The 26,223-nt window shown below is 40.0% G+C and overlaps 2 protein-coding genes across 17 annotated transcripts in view; one reads left to right on the top strand and one right to left on the bottom strand.

Moving 5' to 3' along the window:
• Positions 1 to 26,223, top strand: part of NHSL1 (NHS like 1) — a 415,209-nt gene that overhangs the window by 30,543 nt on the left and 358,443 nt on the right. For 2 of the 3 annotated variants that reach the window (XM_070795555.1, XM_070795556.1), the window contains exon 2: positions 11,950 to 12,061. In XM_070795555.1, coding sequence (XP_070651656.1) covers positions 11,972 to 12,061 — 90 coding nt within the window. In that variant the 5' untranslated portion in view covers positions 11,950 to 11,971. Of the gene's footprint in view, positions 1 to 11,631; positions 12,062 to 26,223 lie in introns of those variants that run through there. The other variant, XM_070795557.1, reaches the window with a different exon arrangement.
• ECT2L (epithelial cell transforming 2 like) overlaps positions 1 to 26,223 on the bottom strand; it is an 83,007-nt gene that overhangs the window by 47,331 nt on the left and 9,453 nt on the right. For 10 of the 14 annotated variants that reach the window (XR_011568329.1, XM_070795567.1, XM_070795562.1 and 7 more), the window contains 2 exons: positions 14,543 to 14,669; positions 13,278 to 13,390 (listed from right to left, as the gene is read on the bottom strand). Coding sequence is in view for 12 of the 14 variants with exons in the window: in XM_070795567.1 (XP_070651668.1) it covers positions 13,278 to 13,390; positions 14,543 to 14,644 (215 nt within the window). In the remaining 2 variants the exon portion in view is untranslated. Of the gene's footprint in view, positions 1 to 13,277; positions 13,391 to 14,542; positions 14,670 to 20,174; positions 20,257 to 20,658; positions 20,783 to 26,223 lie in introns of all 14 variants that reach the window. The other 4 variants (XM_070795572.1, XM_070795573.1, XM_070795563.1 and 1 more) reach the window with 3 other exon arrangements.

Raw genomic sequence — 26,223 nt, 5'->3', positions numbered from 1 at the left:
ATCAACAACATATGCTGAAGACTAGTGGGTAAAACTTTGATGAGAAAAAAATACTTGCATAAATACTTTTTAATTAATTTAAAACTAATCACTCAAATACTTTTAAATTATTAATAAATACAAAATACTTTATAATTAACCATCTTAACCAAGTGGTAAAGTCAAGATCATTAACAGTGGGATAACCTGATATACTATACCCCCAGTATGATCCACTGAGAAGAACACAGCATCAAGTCTGTGTTATTCCTGCCAAGAATGTATGACCTCAAAGTAATCTTGAGGAAATATCAGTCAACCACAAACTGAAGGTCATTCAACAAAGTAGCAGCTCTATGCTCTTCAAGTGTCAAGTAAGAAAAGAAAGGAAAAACATGAATTTTGCCATATTGAAGGTGGATATATAGACTTGAGAACTAAATACAACCAATGGCCTTGGTTGGATTTTGGACTGAGAAGGAAAGGATGATTGTAAAAGACATTGTTGGACCAATCAGGAGAACTGAATGGCATCTGTGCATTGGACACTAGTGTTGAATTGATGATAATTTCCTGACATTGAAGGACGTACTGTGATTTTTCAGCAGAGTACACTTGATTTTTAGGAAACATACTGAACTGCTTAGGGTTAGTGGGGCATTACGTCTACAACTCACTCTCAAATAATCAGAATAATAAAGAAAAAATGATAAAATGTTAACAAGCAATCCAGGTGAAAAGTTTAAAGAAACTACTTGCATTAGCTTTGCACCTTTTCTCTGTAAGTCAAATTTATGTAAAAAGTTGTTTTGTTTTTGTTTTTTAAGAAGCAACTATTTGCTTCAGTTCCAAGGTTTAATGATTGCCTATTATTTTTGTGTGTTCTACTCCCCTGACTTTATGTCACTGCTTTTTCTTGATCCTTGTCCATGCAGCTTTATCATAACTGGAGATAGAACAGAATGGTTTAAAATGAACCTGCAGTCTGGAAAGGATGGGGATTGGGGGTAAGCAGGAGGGCAAAAGATGGAGTTCTGTACCTCCTGGCAGCACAGAGTATCCACAGACAGAAGTGTCTCATAGGGATCTTCTCAGTAGTGACAGTGATTAACATTCAAACTGAATGAGACTTGTGACAACAACAAGCACAGTTAATCCCAGTGGATTCATGACCTTAACTCCTCACTGTCTGAGGTAGGCTTCACAATCATTCCACGGGCCCTTGAGAGACAATTTGCTCTCATTTGGAATTCTAAAATAGATCAATAAAATAAATGCAAAACAGGAGTTTTCAGCTTCCTTTTCAAAGACAGGTCTCAGTATCTTCGGAGTCTTTGTTCCCAGCCACGTTAGCAACTACTGTTCTATCCCAGTCAAGTAAAGGAGAATCAAGTCTGAGTTGCTTTTTAAAGCAAACCTTAATTACACATGTTTTATATTTGTTCCTAGTCTTCGCTGTTAAAGGAAACATTCAAGTATAATGAATCTTAAGCATGAAGGAAAGAAAATGCTTCAGTCACATTAAAAAAAGAATCAGTGCATGAGGAGCAGAGAAATAGGGTGGTTTGTAGTAACGACACTGTGGCTCATTGCATTTTAGTTAATGTCGCAAAGTAAGAAATCCGTGAAGAGAAATAACAACATGTGAGGAGACAATGAACAAAATGTGCTTTGCTCATTTGCTGTGACAGGGATAGCTTCATTTAAATAATTCATGATAATGCCTCGCAGTGTGCTGTTCAATGCACAATGTGTGCTTTGCAAAAATAACCAGCCTTAGTAATATGGAACTTGAATCTAATTCTTTGTTCTAAAATTTCTGATAAGAAGTAGAAATAAGCTGCCACAATCATGATGAAGCAGCTGAGAAAGCAGGTTGGAGAGGTGGTCTGGAGAGGGCTGAGCGGACTTGGCAGAGCTCCTTGCCTTCTAGTGGTTTAGGTAGCGTCTCCATGTCTTATCTAGCAGCTTCATACACACTTGATGAGGTGGTAAGGTCTGTGCTAGGTGGGTTTTCACATGGAGGCGAGTGTCACACAGAATAACCACTGGGTCTGGGGTGGACAGAAAATGGAGAACCATGTGCTGAGGTCTCCAGTAGCAAAAAGAGCAAACCTAGGTGTGGGTACAGCAATAAGGAGGCTGACTGAAGATTTTTAAAGATTTTTAAATAATTTGTATATGCAAATTCATAAATAGTTAAATGGATACATAAAAGCATAAAAAGTAGAAGGTCACATTTTAAGTGGTGCAATTATGGGTGATTATGGTATTTTCCTCTTTTTGCTTATTCACAGTTTCTAATGCATCTACAAAGGCCTGATTTTATAGAACTATTGAATAGAGAGAGAAGGCCCATGGCTTTCACACAAGTGGTCCCCTCCAAATGGAACACTCATTCTCCAAGTCTTGGCTTGTCTATCTCTAAACATCCTTCAGATTCCAGCTGAAGTGTCAAATCCCCAAGGAAGGCTTCCCTGAGCCCCTGTACTAGGTGAGATCCCAGTTACTTTTCCTGTGTCACTTAGCACAACCGTAGCTATTTCCTTGATATTGATTGGGTTGACCAAACCTGCCGAGAGTTATGGAAAATAAAGGATAATGCATGTACTTGGACTTGATATCACTATGTGAGTGCAGGATGACTTTCCTTGTGTGATTCTTATTATTATATGACTTGTGACCAATGAAGCAAAATAAGGTTCTGAGGCAGGAGCACAAAACTTTCTCTGGAACCAAAATGGCAGATCAAAGTCACATGGCTTGTAAAAAGCTAGTTTTGTGACATATAGGTGAGCATATAAAGTGGGTTTGGGGGGTGATATTTCTGGGGTACTGACAGAATCCTCTCACCTTCCCAATAGGCTGACCGTTTCTGTTCCCCAAACACTTCCCCTTGTGAGGCTACTGTTTGCTCACTGAGCCCTGCCTACTTAATTCCCTCTCATACTTAATTCCATCTCATATTCTTTGCCAAAACCTGTATCCTTTACACTTGAATTGCACTATAGTGTAAGCTAAGCACTATTTTTGTGTTTCTTTTCTAGCTAACCCTCAAATATTTTAGTCCTTTTTTTTGACTCATTCACCATTTAAAGTCTTTCTCTTCTACAGGACTAGAAGCCCCATAAAAAAATTAAAAAGGCATAGCAGCAGTCTTGTTGGCTGCTCTGTCCCCAGCACCTGAATGGTGCTTGTAGCTTAGCAGGGGGTAAATAAATATGTTTAAATTAGAATAAAGGATGAGAAAAAAAGTTGAAAAACAAGGAAGACAAAAATCACTGCTTGTATTAATTTCCTTTTCATTGTAACAAATTACCACTAACTTGGTGGCTTAAAGCAGTACATGTATCCTCTCGGAGTTCTGAGATCACAAGTCTGAAATCAGGTTCACTGGGCTACAGACAAGGTTTTGGCAGGACTGGTTTATTTCTGGAAACTCTAAGGGGAGATTTGTTTCCTTGTCTTTTTCAGGTTCTAGTTGCTGCCTGTTTTCCTTGACTCATATTCTCTTTCTCTACCTTCAAAGCCAGCAGCATGAGATGTTCAAATCGTTTCATCTCTTCCATCATCACATCATATTCTCTTCTGATTATGATGTCTCTTGAACCCATTACAAGGACCACTGAGATTATGTTGAGCCCCAATAATGCAGGATAATCTCCCCATCATAAATCCTTAATAACATCTGTGAAGTCCTTTTTCCATACAAGATAACATTTCTAGGTTTCAGGGATTAGGGCCTGGACATATTTTGAGACATTTATCCAGTTTACCACAGTGCTCCAGCTTCTAAGATATGCAGAATACTCCCAAATATTTCCAGGGGTGCTATTTTGTATTATCAAATATCCAGTGAGACTTATGGACATTCTTCTTTTCCCATTTTAGGACAAGTTTTAGTCTACTAAAATATGCACTTCAGAGGGTAGGAGTCTTTTACACTCTGTTTAGTGTTGAATCTCATGTACCCAGAACTATGCTTGTTATACAGTAGACCCTTGGTAAAGATTCATTGAATGTTCGATGAATAGACTTTGTCTGCTGACTTGGATGGTAAAGAATCTGCCTGCAATGTGAGTAGACCCAGGTTCAATCCTTGGTTTGGGAAGACCCCCTGGAGAAGGGAATGGCAACCCACTCCAGTATTCTTTGCCTGGAGAATCCCATGGACAGAACAATCTAGGGGGCTACAGTCCATGGGCTTGCAGAGTTGGACACAGCTGAGCAACTAACACTTTCACTTCACTTTCGCTTCTGGCATCTATCATTTATTTCCTCTTCTTTCGATAAAATAACCTCAATTCCTATTTGGTGGTCCATATAGTTCTACAGAAGCTGAGTTCAAAAATTACATGGTCAAGGCTAATTAAATTCATGTGGGTCAATCCCAAGGTCACAGCCAGCCACTGGCAGAAATGGGCATGGGCCCAAACTAATCCAATCAGAGTGAAACCAAAATAAGAATTTTTCTCTTCTGGACACAACTGAGGAACCATAACAGTTGAAGCCATGACCATTAAAGGTAGAGCAGTGGGGCAGAAAAAACACATCATTGGTTTTATTACTAAACCTCTGGATCAAGCTTCAACTGCAGCCAAACCTACGTCTGAGTTTTCCAATTACATGAGAGTAAAATATTTCTTTTATTATTTGTGTCAAGTTGAAAGTTACTTACAGTGAAATATTCTAAAACTGCTAAAAAGTATCAGATATGAAAGATGAAAAACCTACATAAACTGAACTTTTGCTTTGTTAATTGATAATAGGAAAGACAGGACACTCATGGTCTGTATCTCTGCCTCCAAGAAGGAATAGATAAAGAGGTGGAAGAAGCCTTGGGGTCTTCAGGTCACCCAGTTCAGTTCAGCTGCTCAGTTGTGTCTGACACTTTGCGACCTCATGGACTGCAGCACGCCAGGCTTCCCTCTTGACTACCACCTCCCGGAGCTTGCTCAAACTCAGTCCATCGAGTCAATGATGCCATCCAACCATCTCATTCTGTCGTCCACTTCTCCTCCTTCCATCAATCTTTCCCAGCATCAGGGTCTTTTCCAGTGAATTGGCTCTTCACATCAGGTGGCTGAACTATTGGAGCTTCAGCTTCAGCATCAGTCCTTCCAATGAATATTCAGGACTGATTTCCTTTAGGATTGACTGGTTTGATCCCAGGCCTTGTGTTATACACTTGACTATAAATCAAATCATCTTGGGAACTTAGTAAAAACAGCTTCCCAGCCCCACCCCAGGTATGTTGAGCCAAAATGTCTATGGGTGAGGCTCACAGTTCATTTTTAACAAATTCCAAGTGACTCTAATGGGGTCACCCTCCTCATCGTTGGTGAACTAGACTTCCTGTTGGTAGAAGAGGCAGCCTAGCAGATGTTGATGGTGATGCCAATCAGATACAAAGTGTTGAATACATGCATGATGTACTTAGAAGAATGTAAAATCCTGTTTGAAGCCCTGAATTAAATACTTAAACTCTACAGGAAGGTCTGACAGGCTCTCTCCTATTGTGTAAAGGACATCAGTTTGACAACGAGGTGCTTTTTGTTTTTCCAAATCTATCTGGTTCTCTGCTAGATCCTGGAAAGTTGATATGACAAGACAGTGACAAGCAGATAAATGGACTGTTATGGACAACCTTAAAACCTGTTTATCTTCCCTTCTCTTTTCTTAGAGAAGGAAAATCAGGGCAGCTCCAGAGTTGGTGAATTCAAGAACTCAAAGTAGGCAAGGGTCAAGATTTTCTGTATTTTCACTTTGCCTGCTTAGTAGTTTGCTGTGTTCCTCAAGCTTGTTCTCAAGTTGTTCCCAAATGACTGACTACTGTGAGCAGAGCTTTGCACACAACAGAGACCACAGGCTATAGGGCAGATGAAGGCATGTCCTTTCCTCAAGTTCCTTTTTAGGTCCCTTTGAGAGTGAAGAAAATTCTCCCAGAAACTCTAGTAGCCACTCTTTTGTGTTTCCTTCAGCAGAGCCAAGATCCGCATGCCCTTTCCTAAACCAGACACCTCAAGGAGGAGGGAATGGCCATGATTCTGTCCAACTGTGACTTACTCTTTGGGTGTCGGGGTGACCCACCACCCCTGAAGCACAGGATAACTAGGAGGGGGAAGGGCTTTTAGGAAGATGAAGAGGAAGTGGGGAATGGTGTGGGTGGGAGGGTGTGTGATGGACAGTTTCTAGCCCTTTAAACAGGAATTGATGCAAGAAGAGGAAGGATCTCCATCCAGCTGCCCAAATGCCTTATCTACCCAAACTTTATAGCTGCCTATTTTTTTCCTCCCCTTCAGAGCACTTATCTCAGTCCTTTTTCCCTTTACACTTGAGTTATTACATGGAGATATTTCGTAAATGGATAAAAGTGGTTTTAATATCTGGCAGTACAACTCACTAATTTTTTTCTTTATCCTTAAATTTTTCATAGCTGTAATAGTCCATTCTCTTTTCCAGATTAGCTTTAGAATTAGTTTCTCAAAGTTCATAAGAAAATGCTCTTTGGGGATTTGTACTGGGATTGACTTGAATTGAAAGATTTATGTGGAGAGAACTGGTATCTTTAAATATAGCATATCTATCTATTTTCCCACATTTTTTCCTACTGTTCTTTAATACAGATTTCTAATTTCCTTCATAAAGGTCTTGTGCTTATCTTTATAGTTTTATGCAGCACACAAGGGAAGCAGAGCTGGGAGAAGAGAGAGAGAAAGAGCCATGGTAACATTGCTTGAATCTCAGGATCTAGCACAGCCTATAACTTGACAGGCTGTGTCAAATCTTAGGTCATTAAATTTCCTTTTCTTCTTTGTCTTGTTTGAATTCCATTTCTATTATTTGCACTTGAAAGCCTTCTGATCATGACACAGAGAAGGCAGGAAGAAAGATTACAGGTGTTCACTGAACATTTATTATGTATGTAATAAGAGCATCCTCCTTCTGCTTCTAAGATTTTTAGCCATTTAAGTCTTATAGGCAGCCACTTCTACTCTTTAGAAAAATTTATTTATTTTTAGCTGTGCTGTATCTTTGTTGCTGTGTGGGTTTTTCTCTAGTTGTGGCAAGTGGGACCTACTCTAGTTCCGATGCTTGGGCTTCTCATTTCAGTGGCTTCTCTTGCTGTGGAGCAAGAAAACGCTCTAGGGTGTTTTGTGAGCTTCAGAAGTTGCCACACGTGAGCTCAGTAGTCGCAGCTCCCACGCTCTACAGCACAGGGTCAATAGTTGTGGTGTATGGGATTAGTTGTTCTGCCACATGTGGGATCTTCCTGGAATTGAACCCATGTCTCCTGCATTGGCAGGCATTCTTTACCACTGAACCACCAGGGAAGCCCCACTTCTACTCTGACTCTGCCACAACCCTCCTGAAAATTTCTTAAAGAGATTCTTAAATACAGGATAGAGAAAAATAGTCTCCTAAAACCTTGTCTCCATTTTCCAGTAAATTATCTGTGGATTTGACTCTTCCTATGCAAGGGGTAAATGATACTTGGTAAATCTGGAAGCTAATATCATGTACTTTATAAATGACTGGAGTATTATCAGGGCTGCTACATTTGGAAAGCTGTACAGTAAACAAGTTTAGCAGGTGCCATTCACACAGATGACAGAGTGAAACAGCACCCTCTGGAGGTGTGCAATATGTAATGTGTGTTAGTCACTCAGTCATATCTGACTCTGTGTGATCCCATGAACTGTAGCCAGCCAGGCTTATCTGTCCATGGAATTCTCCAGGCAAGAATACTGAAGTGGGTTGCCATACCCTTCTCCAGCAATATGTAATACCCTTAGGTATTATTACTATGCATAATTCCTTCTGGAATCGCTTTATAGAAGTCTTGAATTGATTAAAAATGAAAAGTCTTCAATGAAGCAAAGTACTAATAATATCCTATATTCTAGAACTTGTAATATCTTGAAAAAAAGTCCTTCCTCCTAAAGAATTACCAAAGGAAAGTTTTTTTTTCCTGATTATCTTTTTATTATCATTGTAATAGGAGCGTCTAACACATTTCCATTCATTCAAACAAGTATTTGTTGAGTGGCTACTATGAACCTGATGTTTTAAGTACTAGGGATGGAAAGAGATACCAGAATAAGTCCCTGCACTCATCGAGTTACCTTCTAATGGAATAGGCAGACAGTAAATAAACAAGCAAGTACTACTGTGTATAAAGAATGGCAGGTGGAGCTACACGCTGTGAAGAGAAGTGAAACATTACAAAAGGAGAAACAGGAAGTGAGGACTTCAAGTGCAGGGGCTTTGCCTAATGTAAGCCAGTGACTTTCTACCACACACTCTTACTCTGTCCCCACCTCTATCCGGTAAAAAAGCTTTGGGTTTAGGTTTCGCCTTTCCTTTTAAACTTCAGGATTTTCTTTCTTGAGGGATTCCCTGGTAGCTCAGCTGGTTAAAAAAAATCCACCTGCCATGCAGGAGACCCCAGTTCGATTCCTGGGTTAGGAAGATTCCCTGGAGAAGGGATGGGCTACTACTCCAGTATTCTTGGCCTTCCCTGGTGGCTCAGCTGGTAAAGAATCTGCCTGCAGTACAGGAGACCTGGGTTTGATTCCTGGGTTGGGAAGATTCCCCTGGAGAGGGAACAGCTACCCACTCCAGTATTCTGGCTTGGAGAATTCCATGGACTGTACAGCTCATATTCTCCTTTCCTTTTAAACTTCAGGATTTTCTTTCTTTGTTTCATCCACCCCTAAAAGCCACCCCCAAAACAAATACTGATATTTCCTGTGGCTGTCCATAACCATTTGATCTATGTGAAAGGGTAGAAATATTGAGTTGGCCAAAAAGTTTGTTTGGGGTTTTTTAGAAGACCCAAATGAACTTTTGGCCAACCCCGTATATCCAGAATATGAGGCTGATGAGAGGGAAGAAGCAGAATGACCCACATTTCTAGACCTGTCTTGGATATTTAGAAAACAATGTATCTCTGAATACTCCTGCCTCTTCTCCACCACCTCCACACAGAAATATCCTCCTTTCAAATGGACGGCAGTAATTCAGCATGATAAAGCTGTTCTGTATTTAAGGATAATCTAGAAGTATGTTGTCTTTGAAAAAGTTTATGCACTAAATTTCCTCAGAGATTACAATTGAAACAAACAACCTAAACTGAGTCCTTCAAGGAACTCCTTGGGCGGGGGCGGGGGCGGGGGCGGGGGCGGGGGGCGGTGCGGTGTACTGAGATGAGAGTAAGAGGGGATGTTCCCTCTTATCTATACATGGGTTGGTACATTTTTCTGCCCTCCAGCCCCATTTCCAGGTGATGATGGAAATGAGTGACAAGAGCTAATCTTTATTTGGTTGTGATCTCCCTCTCCCTACACACACACACACACACACACACACACACACACTCCATCCATGTCTTGGGAATGTCGTTGTTCAGTAGCTAAGTCATGTCTGACTCTTTGTGACCCCATGAACTGCAGCACACCAGGCTTCCCTGTCCTTCACTATCTCCTGGAATTTGCTCAAACTCGTTCATTGAGTCGGTAATACCATCCAACTATCTCTCTTCTGTCGCCCCCTTCCCCTCTTGTCCTCAATCTTTCCCAGTAACAGAGTCTTTTCCAGTGAATCAACTCTTCACATCAGATGACCAAAGTATTGGAGCTTCAGCTTCAGCATCAGTCCTTCCAATGAATATTCAGGGTTAATTTCCTTTAGAATTGACTGGCTTGATCTCCTTGCTGTCCAAGTGACTCTCAAGTCTTGGGAATGCAGTTACATGAATCATGAATGTTGCCCCACCCACCAGGAAAAGCTACAAGCTTGAACAGCTCCAACCCCAGAATGAAAGGTCTTTGTAGGAGGTATTACCTTTGGCTGAACAGAAGCAATTTGAAACCGGTCCTACCAGTGTGACTAGGGACAGATTCAAAAGTCTCATAGGTTTCTCCAAGCATGACAGACACAAACAGCCAAGTTTCCTTCAAGGAGTCACAGGAAAGGTCAGCCTAGGCAAGAGGCAGGGGGACACCACCACTGGGAATCATCAGACATGTGGCCAGATAAGCATAATGTATGGGAAGTTGGGGAAAATGCCATGATAGAGGTTTGTAAAAATCATGGAGGTGAAAGTTGAGCACAAAGAGGACATCTCTTCCCAGCAGAGATGACATTTAAGTTGAGATGAGAGGGAAAACGTGACAGAGGGAAGGTTTAAGAAGGTGAACCTTTGAAAAATGTCTTTAATATTATAAGAAAAATTCTAAACTCTTAACAACATGGAATATTTATTAGGACAGAAAAATATTAGATATGTGACTACATCTCATAGAGATTAAGAATAAACTTTTAATAAAAACTGTGACAACATATTTCTGGCCAATACTGCAATAGCCTATTTAAGTTTTATAACTGCCTGAATTAAAACAAAGTTATTCAGAAATTATAAAACAAAGCATCTCAAACTTTGGCTTCTCTGTCTTGAAAACAAGGTATTACACAAAAATAACTGAGCTTACATACAAAGTATTCAGGCATTCAAATAACACTAAATTCTCTCATTTAGTCACAAGCTTATTCATAGTTACGAGAGAATAGAGACTAGAGGAGTAAACAAAATTCAGAAGAAGCAATAGTTAAAAGTTGATTCCAGTGTTACCATTTGACTCAGCAATTCCATTTCTAGCTATACACCTAAAAGAAATAAGCATCCATAGAGAAGAACTTATAAAGTGATATTTACAGCAGCATTGTTTACAGCAGTCAAAATGTGGAAACAACCCAAATTCCATCAACTGGTGAATAAATAAAATATGGCATATCCATATTATGGAGTATTATTTCATGATAAAAATGAAAGTACTGATAAATGCTATAAAATAGGTAAACCTTGAGAACATTATAATTTATGAAAGTAGGCAGTCATAAAAGGCCACATATTGTATGAATCCATTCATATGAAAAGTTTAGAATAGGCAAATTTATAGAGAAAGAAAAGAAATTAGTGGTTGCATATGGAATTGGAGGAATTGGAATTGGCTGGAATTGGAGGGGGTTTAGAATGGACAGTGATTCCTAATAGAAAGGGGGTTTCTTTTGTGGTTGATGGATATGTTCTAAACTTAGATTGTGCTGATGGTTGCCCAACTCGGGGAATGTATGAAATCCACTGAATTGTGCCCTTCTAATGGATGAGTTTTATGTATGTGGATTACATTTCAATAATGATGCTTTAAAATTTATTGCATTAACTTTAGGCTAAAAATGAAAATGAGTTGGGCTTTTAGATTTACTTAAAATCAAGCATAGCTCAAATTAGATTAGACCATCCGCACATGGTATCTGCAGCTGTCTGGAAGAGAGAAGAAATGACTGACCAAAAAAGATGGGAGGAAGTAGTGTAAGAGAGACTTCATCCAGACTGTGGGGAATGAACTGACTGATGCTCACCAACAAAAACCACCACTGCAAATTAAAGATTCTGGTTTCAAGATGCCAAACCCAGAGACTAGAAATTGATATACAACTTCCCCTGAAGTCACTAGCCCAGAGCATGTAATAACAGCTTCACGGGACTATGAAATACACACAGCTCTGCAGAAACTGCTGTCCAACAAAGCAGAGAAATTTCAATGAACCTGTTAGTTCTATATCCCTGTCCTAGAGAAAGAAGAATTCAGGTACCAGACAATGGATGAAGTTTCCAGAGAAAAAATGTCAAGCCTAATGTTAATGAGCCTCAAAATATACTACAAGATCACTAATGACCTCCAGTGGTTACAACTAAAATTGCTCACTTTGTGATGCATGAGGCTAGAACACGATGGCTCACAAAGCAATTATGGATATAAGGGTTTGGTCTATTATTTTCTTATCTTGAAAGCTGCAAAGCTGGAGCCAAAGGAAACCTAGCCAATGACTACCATAAGAATGTCCCTTACCCATGATTTTTAAGCATTGACTGAAGATCCTCTTTATTGTGACCTGTCTTTGCAGCCTCTTTCAACACAGTCTGTTAATGGGAGAAGATGGCTGTCTCCCTCCAGTGACTCTTTCAGGGATAATCCATTTCGGGCCCAGGATGCACAGAAAGCTGACAGTGGAGAAGGTGAGTTAATAGGCAGAAGAGAAGAAATGCTTGATTGAAAGAAATGGGGCAGGCAGAAGGGTTAGAAAGAGTGAGAAGCAGATGCTATAAACTAAAATTAGCCAGCTTGGTCTTGCACAACTCTTAGGTACTTTCTGGTAACTACCTAAGAATTTCAAAGGTTTGCCTGTCCTCCCAACCTCACCACTTCATGTAGCCGCCTCTGTGGGCTTGATGAAATCCCAGCTCTCTGACCCTTGGGTGAAAGGTTCACTCAACTGAGAAATAACAGTGTTCCAGAAACAGGATTCTATCACTACCCTTGTTGCCCTAAGGCTTTCAGAGATTCCACAGGCAGACAAGGCCATATTTTGGGAGATGAATCCATCCTTATAAGCCTGGCTGGATTCTTCAACCAGGTCCAGGCGTGCCAGAGGGCGCTCTAGAATATCTTGGTCAGTTCACATACCTGAATACCTTTAATTTCACCAAAGACAGGCCATTTCTAGCATTCATCTGGCAAGCTATGCCACAAGTTGCTCTGAGAAAAACTAATGTCTGATATTTGATATGCTACTTAGCAATGTATCTGGTAATAACTAAGGCATTTTAACCTTTTCAATATAGTGGCTAGCTAACCAACCCAAGAGTACTAACTCTTGATTAGAACACTAGCTGCCCCTGGGTGTAATTGCAGTGAACACTTTCACATATCACACCAGCCGTGCTGGAGTATTTTAAAATAAATTACAGATATAATAGGATGTAAGGGAAACAATTAAAAACCAAGACTTTTCAGTCATCGGTAATCACTGCTGTACAAGTCCTGCCTATATTTCTAAATGTGGCTGCCACTGTCACTTCTCAGGTATTTTTTAGATCCATCTACTCATGTAACAAATATTTTGGAGCACCTACTTGAAATACCTTATCTGATAGTTTCAAGGAGAACTTAATATAATAAGAGATTGTTAAAGATTCACTAGCTGAAGCTATTCATAAGTTTTTGCAAAAGTTTTTTGCAAAAACCAAATATCCCACTATGGTATGAAGGTGTTCAAGTTCCCTAAGTATCCATTTCATCCTCAAAGAGGAAGCAGCACTAGAAAAGATTGTTTATAAACCTTAAAATATCAATTGTGTTGTTTTTCTTTAGGGAAAAGAGAAACTCTTTAAGGTTATATGATCATTGTATAATATTTTCTTTAAGATAATTACATCACTAGGCTACATTTACCTTAGTTGTGATTTAGTGCATCGTAAAAAAATCGTGAATAAGAATTCTTGACGTTGCTTGTTAGTCCAGAGATCAAACCAGTGACTTATAAGAGCAACTCTTTCCTGAAAGAGCTACAAGTTGGGGGAGAAATGACATTTCAACATATTCTAAGTTGCTAAGCAAGACATAAGCAACCTAACAATCTCACAGCTAATATTTGCTTTGCACGTTACAGTTCATAAAGCACTTTCACATTAGTAAGGGTCTTTCCCTTCAGCTTAAACTGCTTTTTATCCAGGGATGCAGGCAAGCCCAGGCTTGCTGGGTAGGCAGGTGGGAAAGGCTGGAGGGGACGTAATTACAGAGGTGCCCAAGGAGGGCACAAAGAAGTAATGAATCCTCACTCTTGTCTCTACCTAAACTAGTGTGGTCCGGAGAAACAGATCGCAAACATTTCATCTTGAAAATACATACCAGTTACTTGCTTAATTGTGAAAACAGGGCCATGTGGAGTAGGTGTGATTTTACTAAGCCAGAGTCCTACATTTTTATAACACCCACCAAAATGAAAGTTAATAAATATTACTGAATAGCCTTTGTTAGGAGTGTCTCCACAAAAGACACACCAGGACCAGTGTGCCCCCAAACCAGGACCTCAGTCCAGGTTGGCTTAGATGACATATATAAACTCATTGGTATTATTACTAGTCAGGCTTTGGTCCCAGCCCGTCTGGTCTCTTTCTTTTGTGAACGAGCATGGGCCACGTTTGAGCTCTGAGTACCCAGGCAGCCTCCTTCTCTGTGGAGGTCTGGCAGAGCTGCCTGGGCCATTCAGTGACTACCTCTCAAATTACCTTTCAAAGGACGGGGAATCCTCAGGCCCCAGGGAACTGTGCAGTAGGCACAAGAGGGAAGAGAAAATTAAAGAAACACACACACTAATGCTCTCACCACCAAACACACACCAAATGCAAACACACACCAAAACACCACCCTTACAGCAATCAGGGTGTGTCCTGGAGGTTTCTATTTTGTTTCCTGAGGTATAAACAAGACAAAAGTGGGGGCAGGTCTTGTGCCTTCCATAAAACTGGAGTTGTGAACTGGGCTAAAGAGAGATTATCTTTGGGGCAGACAAATGTATGTTCATTTCTGTTTCAAGTGACTCAAAAACTAAGTTCTTACAAGCATTTAATTTAAATATGGTAACAGGAGACCCAATATATCACAGTAAAAGTCACCCTAGAATTTAATCTTATCTTATTCTAGAATATGCGACTCACCTGTCGATTTAATGACTTGTTGCTGAAAGGTGTCCAGGCACTGAATCTTGTGTGGAAGCTCTCCATTTCCAGGCTTTCGCTGGGAGAATTCCCAGCTGACATCTCAGCAAATTATTTTTGTCCAGTCCTAGAAAATATACATTGATTTCAATAAATGTTTAATTAAGATCACCTAGATCCAGTATATCAATGCTGTCCTTATAGGAATAATAGAATTACAGCAATTCATCCATATATATTTTTATATAAATATAATTAGAACTATATATATATATGTCCATACAAATATGCACAGGGAGTTCATGAACTCTAAATCATTAAAATTATTCTCTCCTCAACTACTTGGACTGAAATATGAATCCAAACCAGAGTTGTTTTTTACTTTGCTGGGAAACTGACTCAAAAAGTGGAATGATTCTTTACTAGCCATGAATACTAACTTTTTTTTCCCCTGCAATCTGAAAAGCTCAAAGAGGATGCATCCCACGAGTCCCCTACCCCTACCCAGCTTTTAAAGGCATAAGTCAGAGGATAAGGAGAGAAAAAATAGATTAATATATTAATGATCTATTGCTGCATGGAAAATTATCCTAAAATTTAACAGCTCAAAACAACTGTTATTATTATCTCAAAGTTCCTGGGGGTCAGAAATCCACACACAACCTAGTTGGGTATAGTATTGTTAAGGTATTAGATCTGCCATTACAAAATACCACAGATTGGGGTGGAAATGGGGCATGAATAATAGAAGTTTATTTTCTCACAGTTCTGGAGGCTGAAAGTCTAAGATCTACATGCTGTTTCTGGTGAGGCCTCTCTTCCTGTCTTGCAGCAGCAGCCTTTCTGCTGTGTTCACACAAGGCCTTCATTTTGAGCACATGTGGGTTTGGGGTGATGGTGGGGGTGCACTCTGGTATCTCTTCCTCTTCTTATAAGGACATCAGTCCAATTGGATTAAGGACTCCAACCTTATAAACTCTTTTAAGTTTTATTACCTCTTTATAGGCTCCATCTCCAAATATAGTCATAATGGGGGTTGGGGCTTTGGCATGTCAGTTTTGCGCGGACATAATTCAGTCCATAAGGGGTCCCTCTGCTTCACAGTCTCCCATAGGCTGCAATCAAGGTGTTGGCGAGGACTCCAGTCTTATTTGAAGGGTTTTTAAAACTTATTTGCCTGTGCCAGGTCTTCACGGTAGCACATGGAATCTTTGATGCAGCATGGGGGATCTAGTTCCCTGACCAGGGATCAAACCCAGGCCCCCTGCATTAGGAGCATGGAGTAGCCACTGGACCACCACGGAAGTCCCTCATGTGAAGGATTTGTAGCTCATTCCTGTGGTTGAAGCCAGGTTTCAGTTGCTCATGAGCTGTTGGGTGGAGGAATCCCTTGTTTTCCTTGCCACATGGGCTTCTCCATAGGGCAATTCATATGGCAGTTGGCTTCCATCAGAGTAAGCAAATGAAAAAGCAAGAGAGGACACACAGAGGGAAGCACAGGTTCTTTGTAACCTCAGAAGCGGTATCCTTTTGCTCTGTTCTATTAGGTAACAGAAAGTAGCTAGGTCCAGGCCACATTCAAGGGGAGTGGATTATACAAGAGTAATAAAAAAAAAAAAAAAAGAGTAATACAGTCTACCACAGTTAACCCTTTGGGTCAACCTCCTTCCTTTCCTATGTGCAGAACATACTCATCTACTCCCTAAAACAGACAACTCTAAAGTTACATCTCAACAATATTTTCTTTTTTTTTCACCAATATTTTTAGCTTAGATTCCAGGAGATAGAAATGATTCATAATAGTCATGACAGACCAAGATATACTCTTGACCTACAGATCTCTGAACTAAAAAGAAAAGTTATCTAGCCTAGCCCATACACACACTATGCATGCATGCTCAGTCATATCTGACTCTTTGTGACACTATGGACTGTAGCCCACCAGGCTCATCTGTCCATGGGATTTCCCAGGCAAGAATACTGGAGTGGGTTTCCATTTCCTACTCCAGGGGACCTTCTTGAGCCAGGGATGGAACCCAGGTCTCCAGCATTGCAGGCAGATTCTTTACCACTGATCTACCTGGGAAGCCCCTATACATACAAGATACATATGAAATGGTAGAACAATAAAAGGACAACTGCAATAAGTAGTCAACTATGTAAAGTTTAAAAATAAAATAAAATTAAAAAAAAAAGTATTCCCATTTGTAAAGGATAAGAATGGTATATAAAAGAGTTAATCCATAGCAATTCTGAGATCCAGCTGTAAAGGCTGGATCTCGATTGTCATTTTTAGTCTCAATAACATTCTCTTTTAGACCATGTAGGTGACTCCTTTGACAATACTGATTTCTTAATAATTTATTTAAAATTATTTGAATTCAGGAAGTGCTATGTTCACAACTGTTTAGAGACTTGTCTCTGTCTTTCTGTATAGTCAAAACTATGGTTTTTCTGGTAGTCATGTACAGATGTGAGAGTTGGACAGTAAAGAAGGCTGAGGGCCAAAGGATTGATGCTTTTGAACTTTGGTGCTGAAAAAGACTCTTGAGAGTCCCTTGGACAGCAAGGAGATCAAACTAGTCAATCCTAAATTAAATAAATCCTGAATATTCACTGGAAGGACTGATGCTGAAGTTGAAGCGCCTATACTTTGGCCACCTGATGTGAAGACCCAACTCACTGGAAAAGACCCTGATGCTGAGAAAGACTGAAGAAAGGAGGAGAAGGGGGCAACAGAAGATAAAATGGTTGGATGGCATCCCTGACTCAATGGACGTGAGTTTGAGCAAGCTCTGGGAGATAGTAAAGGATGGGGAAGCCTAGCATGCTACAGTTCATGGGGTTGCAAAGAGTCGGATACAACTTAGCCACTGAACAACAACTATGAGCCTAATCAGACTTTCCTTAGGAAGAACCAAACTCTAAGTCTCCTCTTCTTGAGATATGCTCCCAACTGTGAAAGTATTTGCTGGTACCACCTTATTCCATTCAGAGATCCTAACAGTGGTGTGACAGCCATTTTCTTCTTGACTTGGTCTTGCTGTGATGCCGAGTTTTAAGCAGCCTTTGTTTCTCAAAGGATTTCTCTATTGCTTCTCTGCTAGTTGAATGTGTGACTCAGTTACACCTCCACTCAGTTACAGGTATCTGAGTTTTTTTGTTGTCTCTGAATGTTTTTTCATTTCTGCTTGCAAACCAGACAAATTTTTTCTTCTGAGTTCCTTTAATTCTGGTAGTACCTTGGCAAATGCAGCCAGTAATACAGACTCATTATAATAAGTCATTTCTACCTCTTTGCATAAAGTATAAGCTTATTAGTTATATAACATGCTCTTTAAGCTATTCTAGAATATAGTTCTACAAATTTTTTTGGTGACATGGATTGCTAACAGTCCAAGTTCCCAATAACAATTTCATGCTGCTATAGTGGATGTTAATGCCACATAATTTGGAATATATTGATGCTGGTATGGCAGTACCCTACTCCTGGATCCAATATTTGTACCTACAAAACACTTAAGGAAAAAAATATCAATTGAACTTATTAAAGATAATAGAAAATCGGGAATTATTTCCAAGTTCTTCTATGAAGTCAACATAATCTTAACACCAAAACCCAACAAAGACCTTACAAGAGAGGAATATTATAGGTTTATTATCATAAACATAATCCTAAAATAAAAATCCTCATCAAAATATTAGAACACCAAACACACCAATATATGAAAAAGTTAACATATCACCACCAATTTGGACTGATTCTTGGAGCATAAATTTAGTTTGATATTACAAAATCAATGTATTTATCATCTACCGGGGTCCAGCCCTGGTGGATCCAGGAAATTTGAAGCAGGGACAGCGTCAGAGAGGATCAGGAAACAATTGCTTAATTAAATGTTAATTAAGGATATAAAGAGTGGTTAAATAAGGATAGCTCAGTGAGGAAATTCAGTGGAGAAAAGAGGCTGAATAATTCAGCCAGAAGGTGAGAGAAAGAACGACATGGGGAGACCAAGTTTCGGTGAACAAGGCCCGCACTTTATTTTCCAAAGTAGTTTTTATACTTTAAGTTATGCATAGAGGATTATGGGGGAAGGGGTAGAGTCATGCACTAAGCCAGGCTTTCTTCCTGCAAACTTATCATATGCAAAAGTTTAGGTGATTTGCATCATCTTCTGGCCCAGAGGCCTGTTAACATTTTAAGACCCTTTCTTCAGAAAACTTATTTTTCTCTAAAGGTGATTAGTCAGGCGCCACCCTCCAAAAGCATTAAAGTTGCATTCCTATAGGGCAAAGGTGTGGTGGGCTATAACAAGAAAAAGAATTAACTCAAGGGTCCAAGGTTACAAACATTAAAGCTACTACTTACACCAATTATATTAATCAATACACTGCCAGGGACACAGCAGGTAAGGGATATGGAGATTTAGCAGCAAACATTAGCCCAACAAGTGAAAAAACCTTCACCAATACAATTTCTAATCAATCTTTTAACTGCTCAAAGGAATCTGTATTTAGACAGTTTAGAACATCTCATGCCTCTCACAGTTCTCACAGTTGGGAGGCTCTGAGCAATCACATGTGGCCGGAAAAACCTATTCAGAGGCAGGCTAGAGGACTTCCAAAGGAGTTTGTAGGTTGAAACACTATCACACCCAGGAACTTTATTAACTGGAGCTGTAAGTTAACTCTTTTTTTCAGAGAGAGGTAGTGAGGGACAGCCCCCCGTAAAGTCAGAGGTGTAGGTGAGAGCACAAAGCAGAAAGTAGGCAGACTCTGGTTTTGGGGGTAGATGCTCGAGAATTTCCAGGGGGACTCCTGAGGCTCAATCCCGCCTTTGCGTATGCCGAGCCTCCTTCCTCATGACCTTTGCCACGGGCAGAGTTCCTCACGCTGGCTCCCGGCAGTGATAGAATTCCAGTCCAGATCCTGAAAGATGATGCTGTGAAAGCGCTACACTCAATATGCCGGGAGATGGCTTCCAGCAATCATCGATAAAACAAAGGAGAAAATCATAAAAATCTCAGTAAATACAGAAAGTGCATTTTTTTCCAGTTGTTCCATGTGGCATGCAGGATCTTAGTTCCTCAACCAGGAATCGAAACTGTGCCCCTGCAGTGGAAGCACAGAGCCCGAACCAGTGAACCACCAGGGAACTCCTCCAAAAGTGCATTTGATAAGCTCCAACTCCCATTCTTAACCACAATAAAAGTCTTACCAATCTGGATGAACTTGGATGAAACTTTGGGTGTACTGGGATGGAGTAATTGTATTCTGCTTGTGAAAGGCATGTGAATCACGATCAGAGGGTGGGTCGTATATTGTCTGTAGCTGTGGCCAAGAATAATTGCTCCCATCCCAGTTCTTCCATCAAGAAGTAGAGTCTTATTGACCTTCTTCCCCTTATATCTGAACTAGCACTGCCTTATTTTAACCACTAGAATGTTGTGGAAGTGATGGTTAATGACTTCTGGTCCTAGGCCTTAAGACTTGCTTTCTCTTTTTGTACTCTTGACATGTAGCTTCCATGTAAATAAGCTTAGGCTAGATTACTGAGTAAGGAAAGACCACATGAAAAGACAGAGGTTGAACCCAGCCCCCAGCTTTTCAGCCACCCAAGTCAGAGTACCTGGTGTGTAAATGAAGCCAACTCAGGCATTCCAGTTCCAATTGAGCTCCTAGGTAAATGCAACCATATGAATGACTCCAGCCTATAAAAGAAGTGGAGGACTTACCTTGTGGTACAGTAGATAAGAATCTGCCTGCCAGTGCAGAGGATATGGGTTCGATCCTTGGTCGGGGAACATTCTACATGCTGCAGAGCAACTAAGCCTGTGTGCCACAACTACTAAGCCCTCACTATAGAGCTCCAGCTACTGAAGCCTGCAAGCTCTAGGGCCCAGAAGCCACAACTACTGAGCCTGTGCTGCAACTACTGAAGCCTGTGTACCTAGAGTCTGTGCTCTGCAACGAGAGAAACCACCACAATGAGAAGCCCACACACCACAATGAAGAGTAGCCCCACTTGCAGCAAATAGAGAAAGCCCAAGAGTAGCAATGAGACCTAGCACAACCAAAAATAAATAATTAATCGTGAAAAAGAGGAAGTGTACCTGTCCAGATGAATTGTGAACCCAGAGAATTGTGAAAGACAATGATTCCTGTTTCAAATTTGGGGATGCTTTGTTATCCAGCACAGACTGACAAAGCTGTTGGTGAACATCCAAAACTCTACAGCTGGTGGAAGTGTAAATTAGTATAAGTGCTTTGAAAAACTGTTTGGCATTATTTCCTAAAGTTGAAAATATGGATACAGTTGACTCAACAGAAAAACATGCACATATAAACCAAATATATCCACAAGAGTATTCATAGCTGCACTGGATAGCTCCAAACTGGAAACAACCCAAGCATCCATCAGTAGTTGAATGGATAAATATATTGTCATATATTCATGCAATAAAATGCTATAGATCAATGAACAGACTGCTGCTACACACATCAATATGCACAAATCACACATCATAAGACATTAAAAAAAGGAAGCTGGAACAAAATGATACATTTTGTGTAGTCTCATTTATACGAAGTTCTACACTGTAGTGTTCAAAGTCAGGATAGTGGTTATCTTTAGTGAGGACTTCCCTGGTGGCTCAAACGGTAAAGAGTCTGTCTACAATGCAGGAGACCTGGGTTCGATTCCTGGGTCGGGAAGATCCCTTGGAGAAGAAAATGGCAATCCACTCCAGTACTGTTGCCTAGAAAATCCCATGGACAGAGGAGCCTGATAGGCTACAGTCCATCGGGTTGCAAAGAGTCGGACACGACTGAGCAACTTCACTTTCCTGTCCTTTTCCTTTAGTGAGGAAAGAGATGGGAATGACTAGAAGGGATATGAGAAGGGATTTTGGGGTGATGGTACTGATCGAAGAGTGGGACCCTAGGTGAATCCACTTCATAATTTATTGAGTATTTACCCTTAGGACTTACATATTTTTCTATCTTCTATTTCAATTAAGTTTTAAAAAAATAATATCAAACATTACTAATTTCCTAGGAAAAAAATAAAAGTACAACTGTATAAAGAAAATTAGAAAACTTTACTGAAAAACAACTTTTAAAGAACTAAATAAATGGAGAGACATGTTTGATTCATGTATTAGAGATTCAGAAAAATGAAGAAACTAATTCACTCAAATTGATCTACAGATTCAATGGAATCTTAAAAAAAAAAAAAAAATCCCAAAGAGATATTGTGGGGGGTGTGTGTGTGTATGTGTGTGTGTGTAACTTGAAAAGCTGAGTCTAAAATATTCATGGAAGTTTAAAGGACTAAAGTTGGGAATTCCCTGGCAGTCCAGTGGTTAGGACTCCACACTTTCACTGCTGTGGGCCTGGGTTTAATCCCTTTTTGGGGAACTAAGATCCCATAAGCCACGTGGCATGTCCAAAAAATAAAGGGCTAAAGTAGTCCAGATAGTCTGGAAGAGCAAGAGAAGGAGATGTGTTTCTAGATATCAAGACTTATAATAGGGAGGGATAAATAGGGAGTTTGGGATTAACATACACACAATACTGTATATAAAATACATACAGTATTTCTTATTGTATCTATGAACCTACTTAATAGCACAAGGAACTATATTCACTGTCTTGTAATAACCTATGGTGGGAAAGAACCTGAAAAAGAATGGTGGTGGTGGTGTAGTCGCTAAGTCATGTCCAACTCTTGTGATTCCATGGACTGTATCCTGACAGGTTCCTCTGTCCATGGAATTTTCCAGGCAAGAATACTGGAGTGGGTTGCTATTTCCTCCTCCAGGGGCTCTCCCCAACCCAGAGGTCAAACCTGGGTCTCCTGCATTGGAGGCAGATTATTTATTGACTGAGCCACAAGGGAAGCCCTTGTGGAGCTTTTTAAAAACTTAATTATAGTTGATGTACAAAGCTATGTTAGTTTCAGGTGTACAGCAAAGTTTTGTGTGTATATATATATATATATAAACTGTATCACAACTATGGGCTTCCCTGGTAGCTCAGATGGTAAAGAATCCGCCTGCAATGCAGGAGACTGCCTGCAACACAAGAGATGCAGGTTTGATCCCTGAGTCAGGAATATCCCCTAGAGAAAGAAATGGCTAATGGCTACCCACTCCAGTAATCTTGCAGGGAAATCCCATGGACAGAGGAGCCTGGGAGCTACAGTCCATGGGGCTGCAAGAGTTGGACACAACTGAGTGACTAAATCACAATCACCACTACATCACAACTATATCTTATTTTTTTTTAAAAAAAGGATATATTGTATAGCATGGGGGATTACAACCATTACCTTGTAATAACTTTTAATTGAGTATAATCTATAAAACTGTTGAATCACTATGCTATACACCTGAAATGAAAACATTGCAAATCAATTATACTTCAATAAAAAATTAATATAAAAAAGACTTTATAAAGCTGCAGTAATACAATAACATGGTATTAGCATGGGGACAGACAACTAATCACAGGAGCAGAAGAGAAAATCCAAAATAGCCTCATGTAAATCAGACACTTCTTAGATGACAAATCAAAGAGGAAGAGAGAGATTTTTTCATTTATAGAAAAATAGAATATCTATTTTAAAAAGAGAAAAGCAAGTGGACCCCTTTCTCATACCATACCACACACACATCAGAATCTGGAGGCTTTTTATATATAAAATCAATTACTTATGGTTTGTGAGTGCCTAGAAGACAAAATTAAGAACAATGGATGAGGTCAGAGGGATGGATTTTGGCTCAGTCTAAGTAGGAAAACAATCACTTCAGCAGCATTAGCTGTCCCAGGAGATTATGTCCATTACAGAAGGCATTAAAACACAAATTGGATGACTGCTTCTCAGTGAAATTATAGCTGAGGTTCAAGCATCAGAAATGTTTAAGTTTCTAAGCAACCTCTGTTGCTATAAATACCAAGAAGAGAGGGAACAATGTGAATTTCTTTAGCCTGGAGTAGCTGAGGAAAATTTTTTGGCAAGTCAGAAAAATCTGAAAATAAGACAAACACTGGTGGTGCCTCTACACTTATTACACTTCAGTCAGATAGAAGCATATTTTAAAAATGAGTATCTCAGAAAGGCATGCACCATATTAGGAAGGGCAGCATGACATGGTGAGCACCAAATTTGGACTCCTGCTCTGATCTCCCCCAAACTGAAGCTTTTAGAGGCTTTTCTGGTGGTCAAGTGGTTAAGACTCCTTGCTTCCCATTGAAGGGGGCATGGGTTTGATTCCTGGTCTGGTAACTAAGATCCCAAGTGCCATGTGGACACAGCCAAAAGGAAAAAAAATTGAAGCTTCACAGATAATTTCATTTCTGGGCCTCAGTCTCATGTGTGAAGCAAGGCAGTGATGTGTCTTGGCAAACCACACTACAACAATGTTCAGGAAAAATCCTCATGGCAATGTGGAAAATTAATACCTCCCTCTGAATCAACATTAAATGAAAACAAATCCTTAGTTTCATAAGATGCCCAGCTGTTGTTACGTGAAATGTCTCTAAAGAGTCAACATAAGGGATTTTTATTTAGCAAGTCCTCAGAATTATTATCCTCTGTGGTAAGGGATTTGCTGAATTACAAAATGAGCATAACATTGCAGAAAGAATAGTTACTATCTCTGCTGGTGTGCTTCAATATGTGGATATAGTACATCATATGTATATATAAATACAGACTCAGATGCAAATTCCCACAGGATTATATTCATTCTCTTAGATTAATATTTTACTTCATTGACTAGTTATTTGACCGAGGGAGACAGCATGCTGGCAATCACTACTTCTTTAAATTGAATGATTTCTTTTCACAATCTAGCATTTAAAATCTCCCCAAGTAGTAGCTCCATAAGATATTAATAGGTATTTCCCAGAAAAAGAGGATATGTGGTTAATATGCCTGGAAATGATTGATGGAACAAAATTAAAATTGTTTTTTTATTATTATTATTATTTTTTGCAGGACGTTTTAGAAATTTAGTACGTTGATGTCCATAGTCAGCCTCCAGGAAAAGGATATAATATGTAGCATTTCCCTTGTTCATTGTTATAGGAGCCTATCATGAAGAGTATTAGTTATCTGATGTGGGTAACATGGTAGGTATCTAGTGCTATGTAACAAATGGTCCCAAAACTTAGTTGCATTAAAAAAACATTTATGGGACTTCCCTGGTAGGTCAGTGGCTAAGAGTCTGAGTTCCCAAGGCAGGCAGCCCAGGTTTGATCCCTGGTCAGGGAATTAGATCCCACAGGCCCCAACTAAGAATTCACATGTACCAACTAAGAATATGCAAGCCACAACTAGAGTGAAGATCTTGGGTGCTGCAACCAAAACCCAGTGCAACCAAAAAATAAATAAACATATTTTTTAAAAAAAAGCATTTATTCTGTCATAGTTTCCATGAGTCAGGGGTCAAGCATGGCTGGCTTAACTAGGTTCTCTGGTTCAGGATCTCTCACAACCCAAGTGTCAGCAGGGGCTTTTGTCATCGCAAAGCTGAACTGTGGAAGGAGCCACTTCCAAGCTTGGTAGAGGGCTGTCAGCAAGATTCAGTTCCTCACAGACTGTTGGAACAAGAGTTCCTTGTATGTTGGAGGCTCCCCTTCCAGCTGGGTTTTCCATAGCTTAGCTCACAAAATGGTAAGCAAGCTAGAGGGTAAAAGAGGGCAGGCAAGATGGAAGCCAGAGTCTGTGACAAAATCCCAGAACTAATCTCAGAAGTAATACACCATCACTTTTGATTAGTCAGAGCAGGGGTCAGTAAACATGGTCAGCAGGGCGTATTTGGCCTACAGCCTATTTTTGTAGTTTTATTGGAAGACAGCTAATCACATTTATTTACATATCAGCTCTGGCGGCTTTTGTAGTATAATAACAGAATTGAGTATTTGGGAAAGAAACGATGTGGCCCGCAGAGCTAAAAATATTTACTACCAGGCCCTTTACAGAAAAAGTTTAGCAACACCTGCATTAGAAACAATTCTAGCTCACACTTGAGGGGAGGAGTTTCACAAGGACAGGAATACCAGGAGGCTGGGGTTGTAGGGAGTCATTTTAGAAGCTGCCTATCACATAGTGCCTGCCAACAGGTAGAAAGTGTGAGTTGCTCAGTCATGTCTGACTTTCACAACCCCATGGACTGTAACCCACTAGGTTCTTCTGTCCATGGAATTCTCCAGGCAAGAATACTGGAGTGGGTTGCTCTTTCTGACTCCAGGGGATCTTCCCAACCCAGGGATCGAACCCACGTCCCTTATGTCTTCTGCATTGGCAAGCGGGTTCTTTACAACTACCACCACCTGGGAAGCCTGCCAACTGTTAGGGACTTGATAAGTACTTGCTGAGTGAGTAAATGAGTAATTCTACCACATCTACCAATTTTCTAAAAGTTGCTAACCAAGAAAAAGCCCAATTCCTTCACTGATTATTAGCGTCTGACAATTGCATTCCAGTCTATCTTAGTTTGCCGATTCCTAGAATGTCGATGTTCACTCTTGTCATCTCCTGTTTGACCACTTCCAATTTACCTTGACTCATGGACCTAACATCCCAGGTTCCTATGCAATATTGCTCTTGACAGCATCGGACCTTGCTTCTATCACCAGTCACATCCACAACTGGGTGTTGTTTTTGCCTT

This window comes from Bos indicus, chromosome 9, assembly GCF_029378745.1.
Source record: "Bos indicus isolate NIAB-ARS_2022 breed Sahiwal x Tharparkar chromosome 9, NIAB-ARS_B.indTharparkar_mat_pri_1.0, whole genome shotgun sequence".
Taxonomy (NCBI): domain Eukaryota; kingdom Metazoa; phylum Chordata; class Mammalia; order Artiodactyla; family Bovidae; genus Bos; species Bos indicus.
The sequence above is the reverse complement of the archived record's forward strand: the minus strand, read 5'-3'. Positions and strand labels throughout refer to the sequence as shown.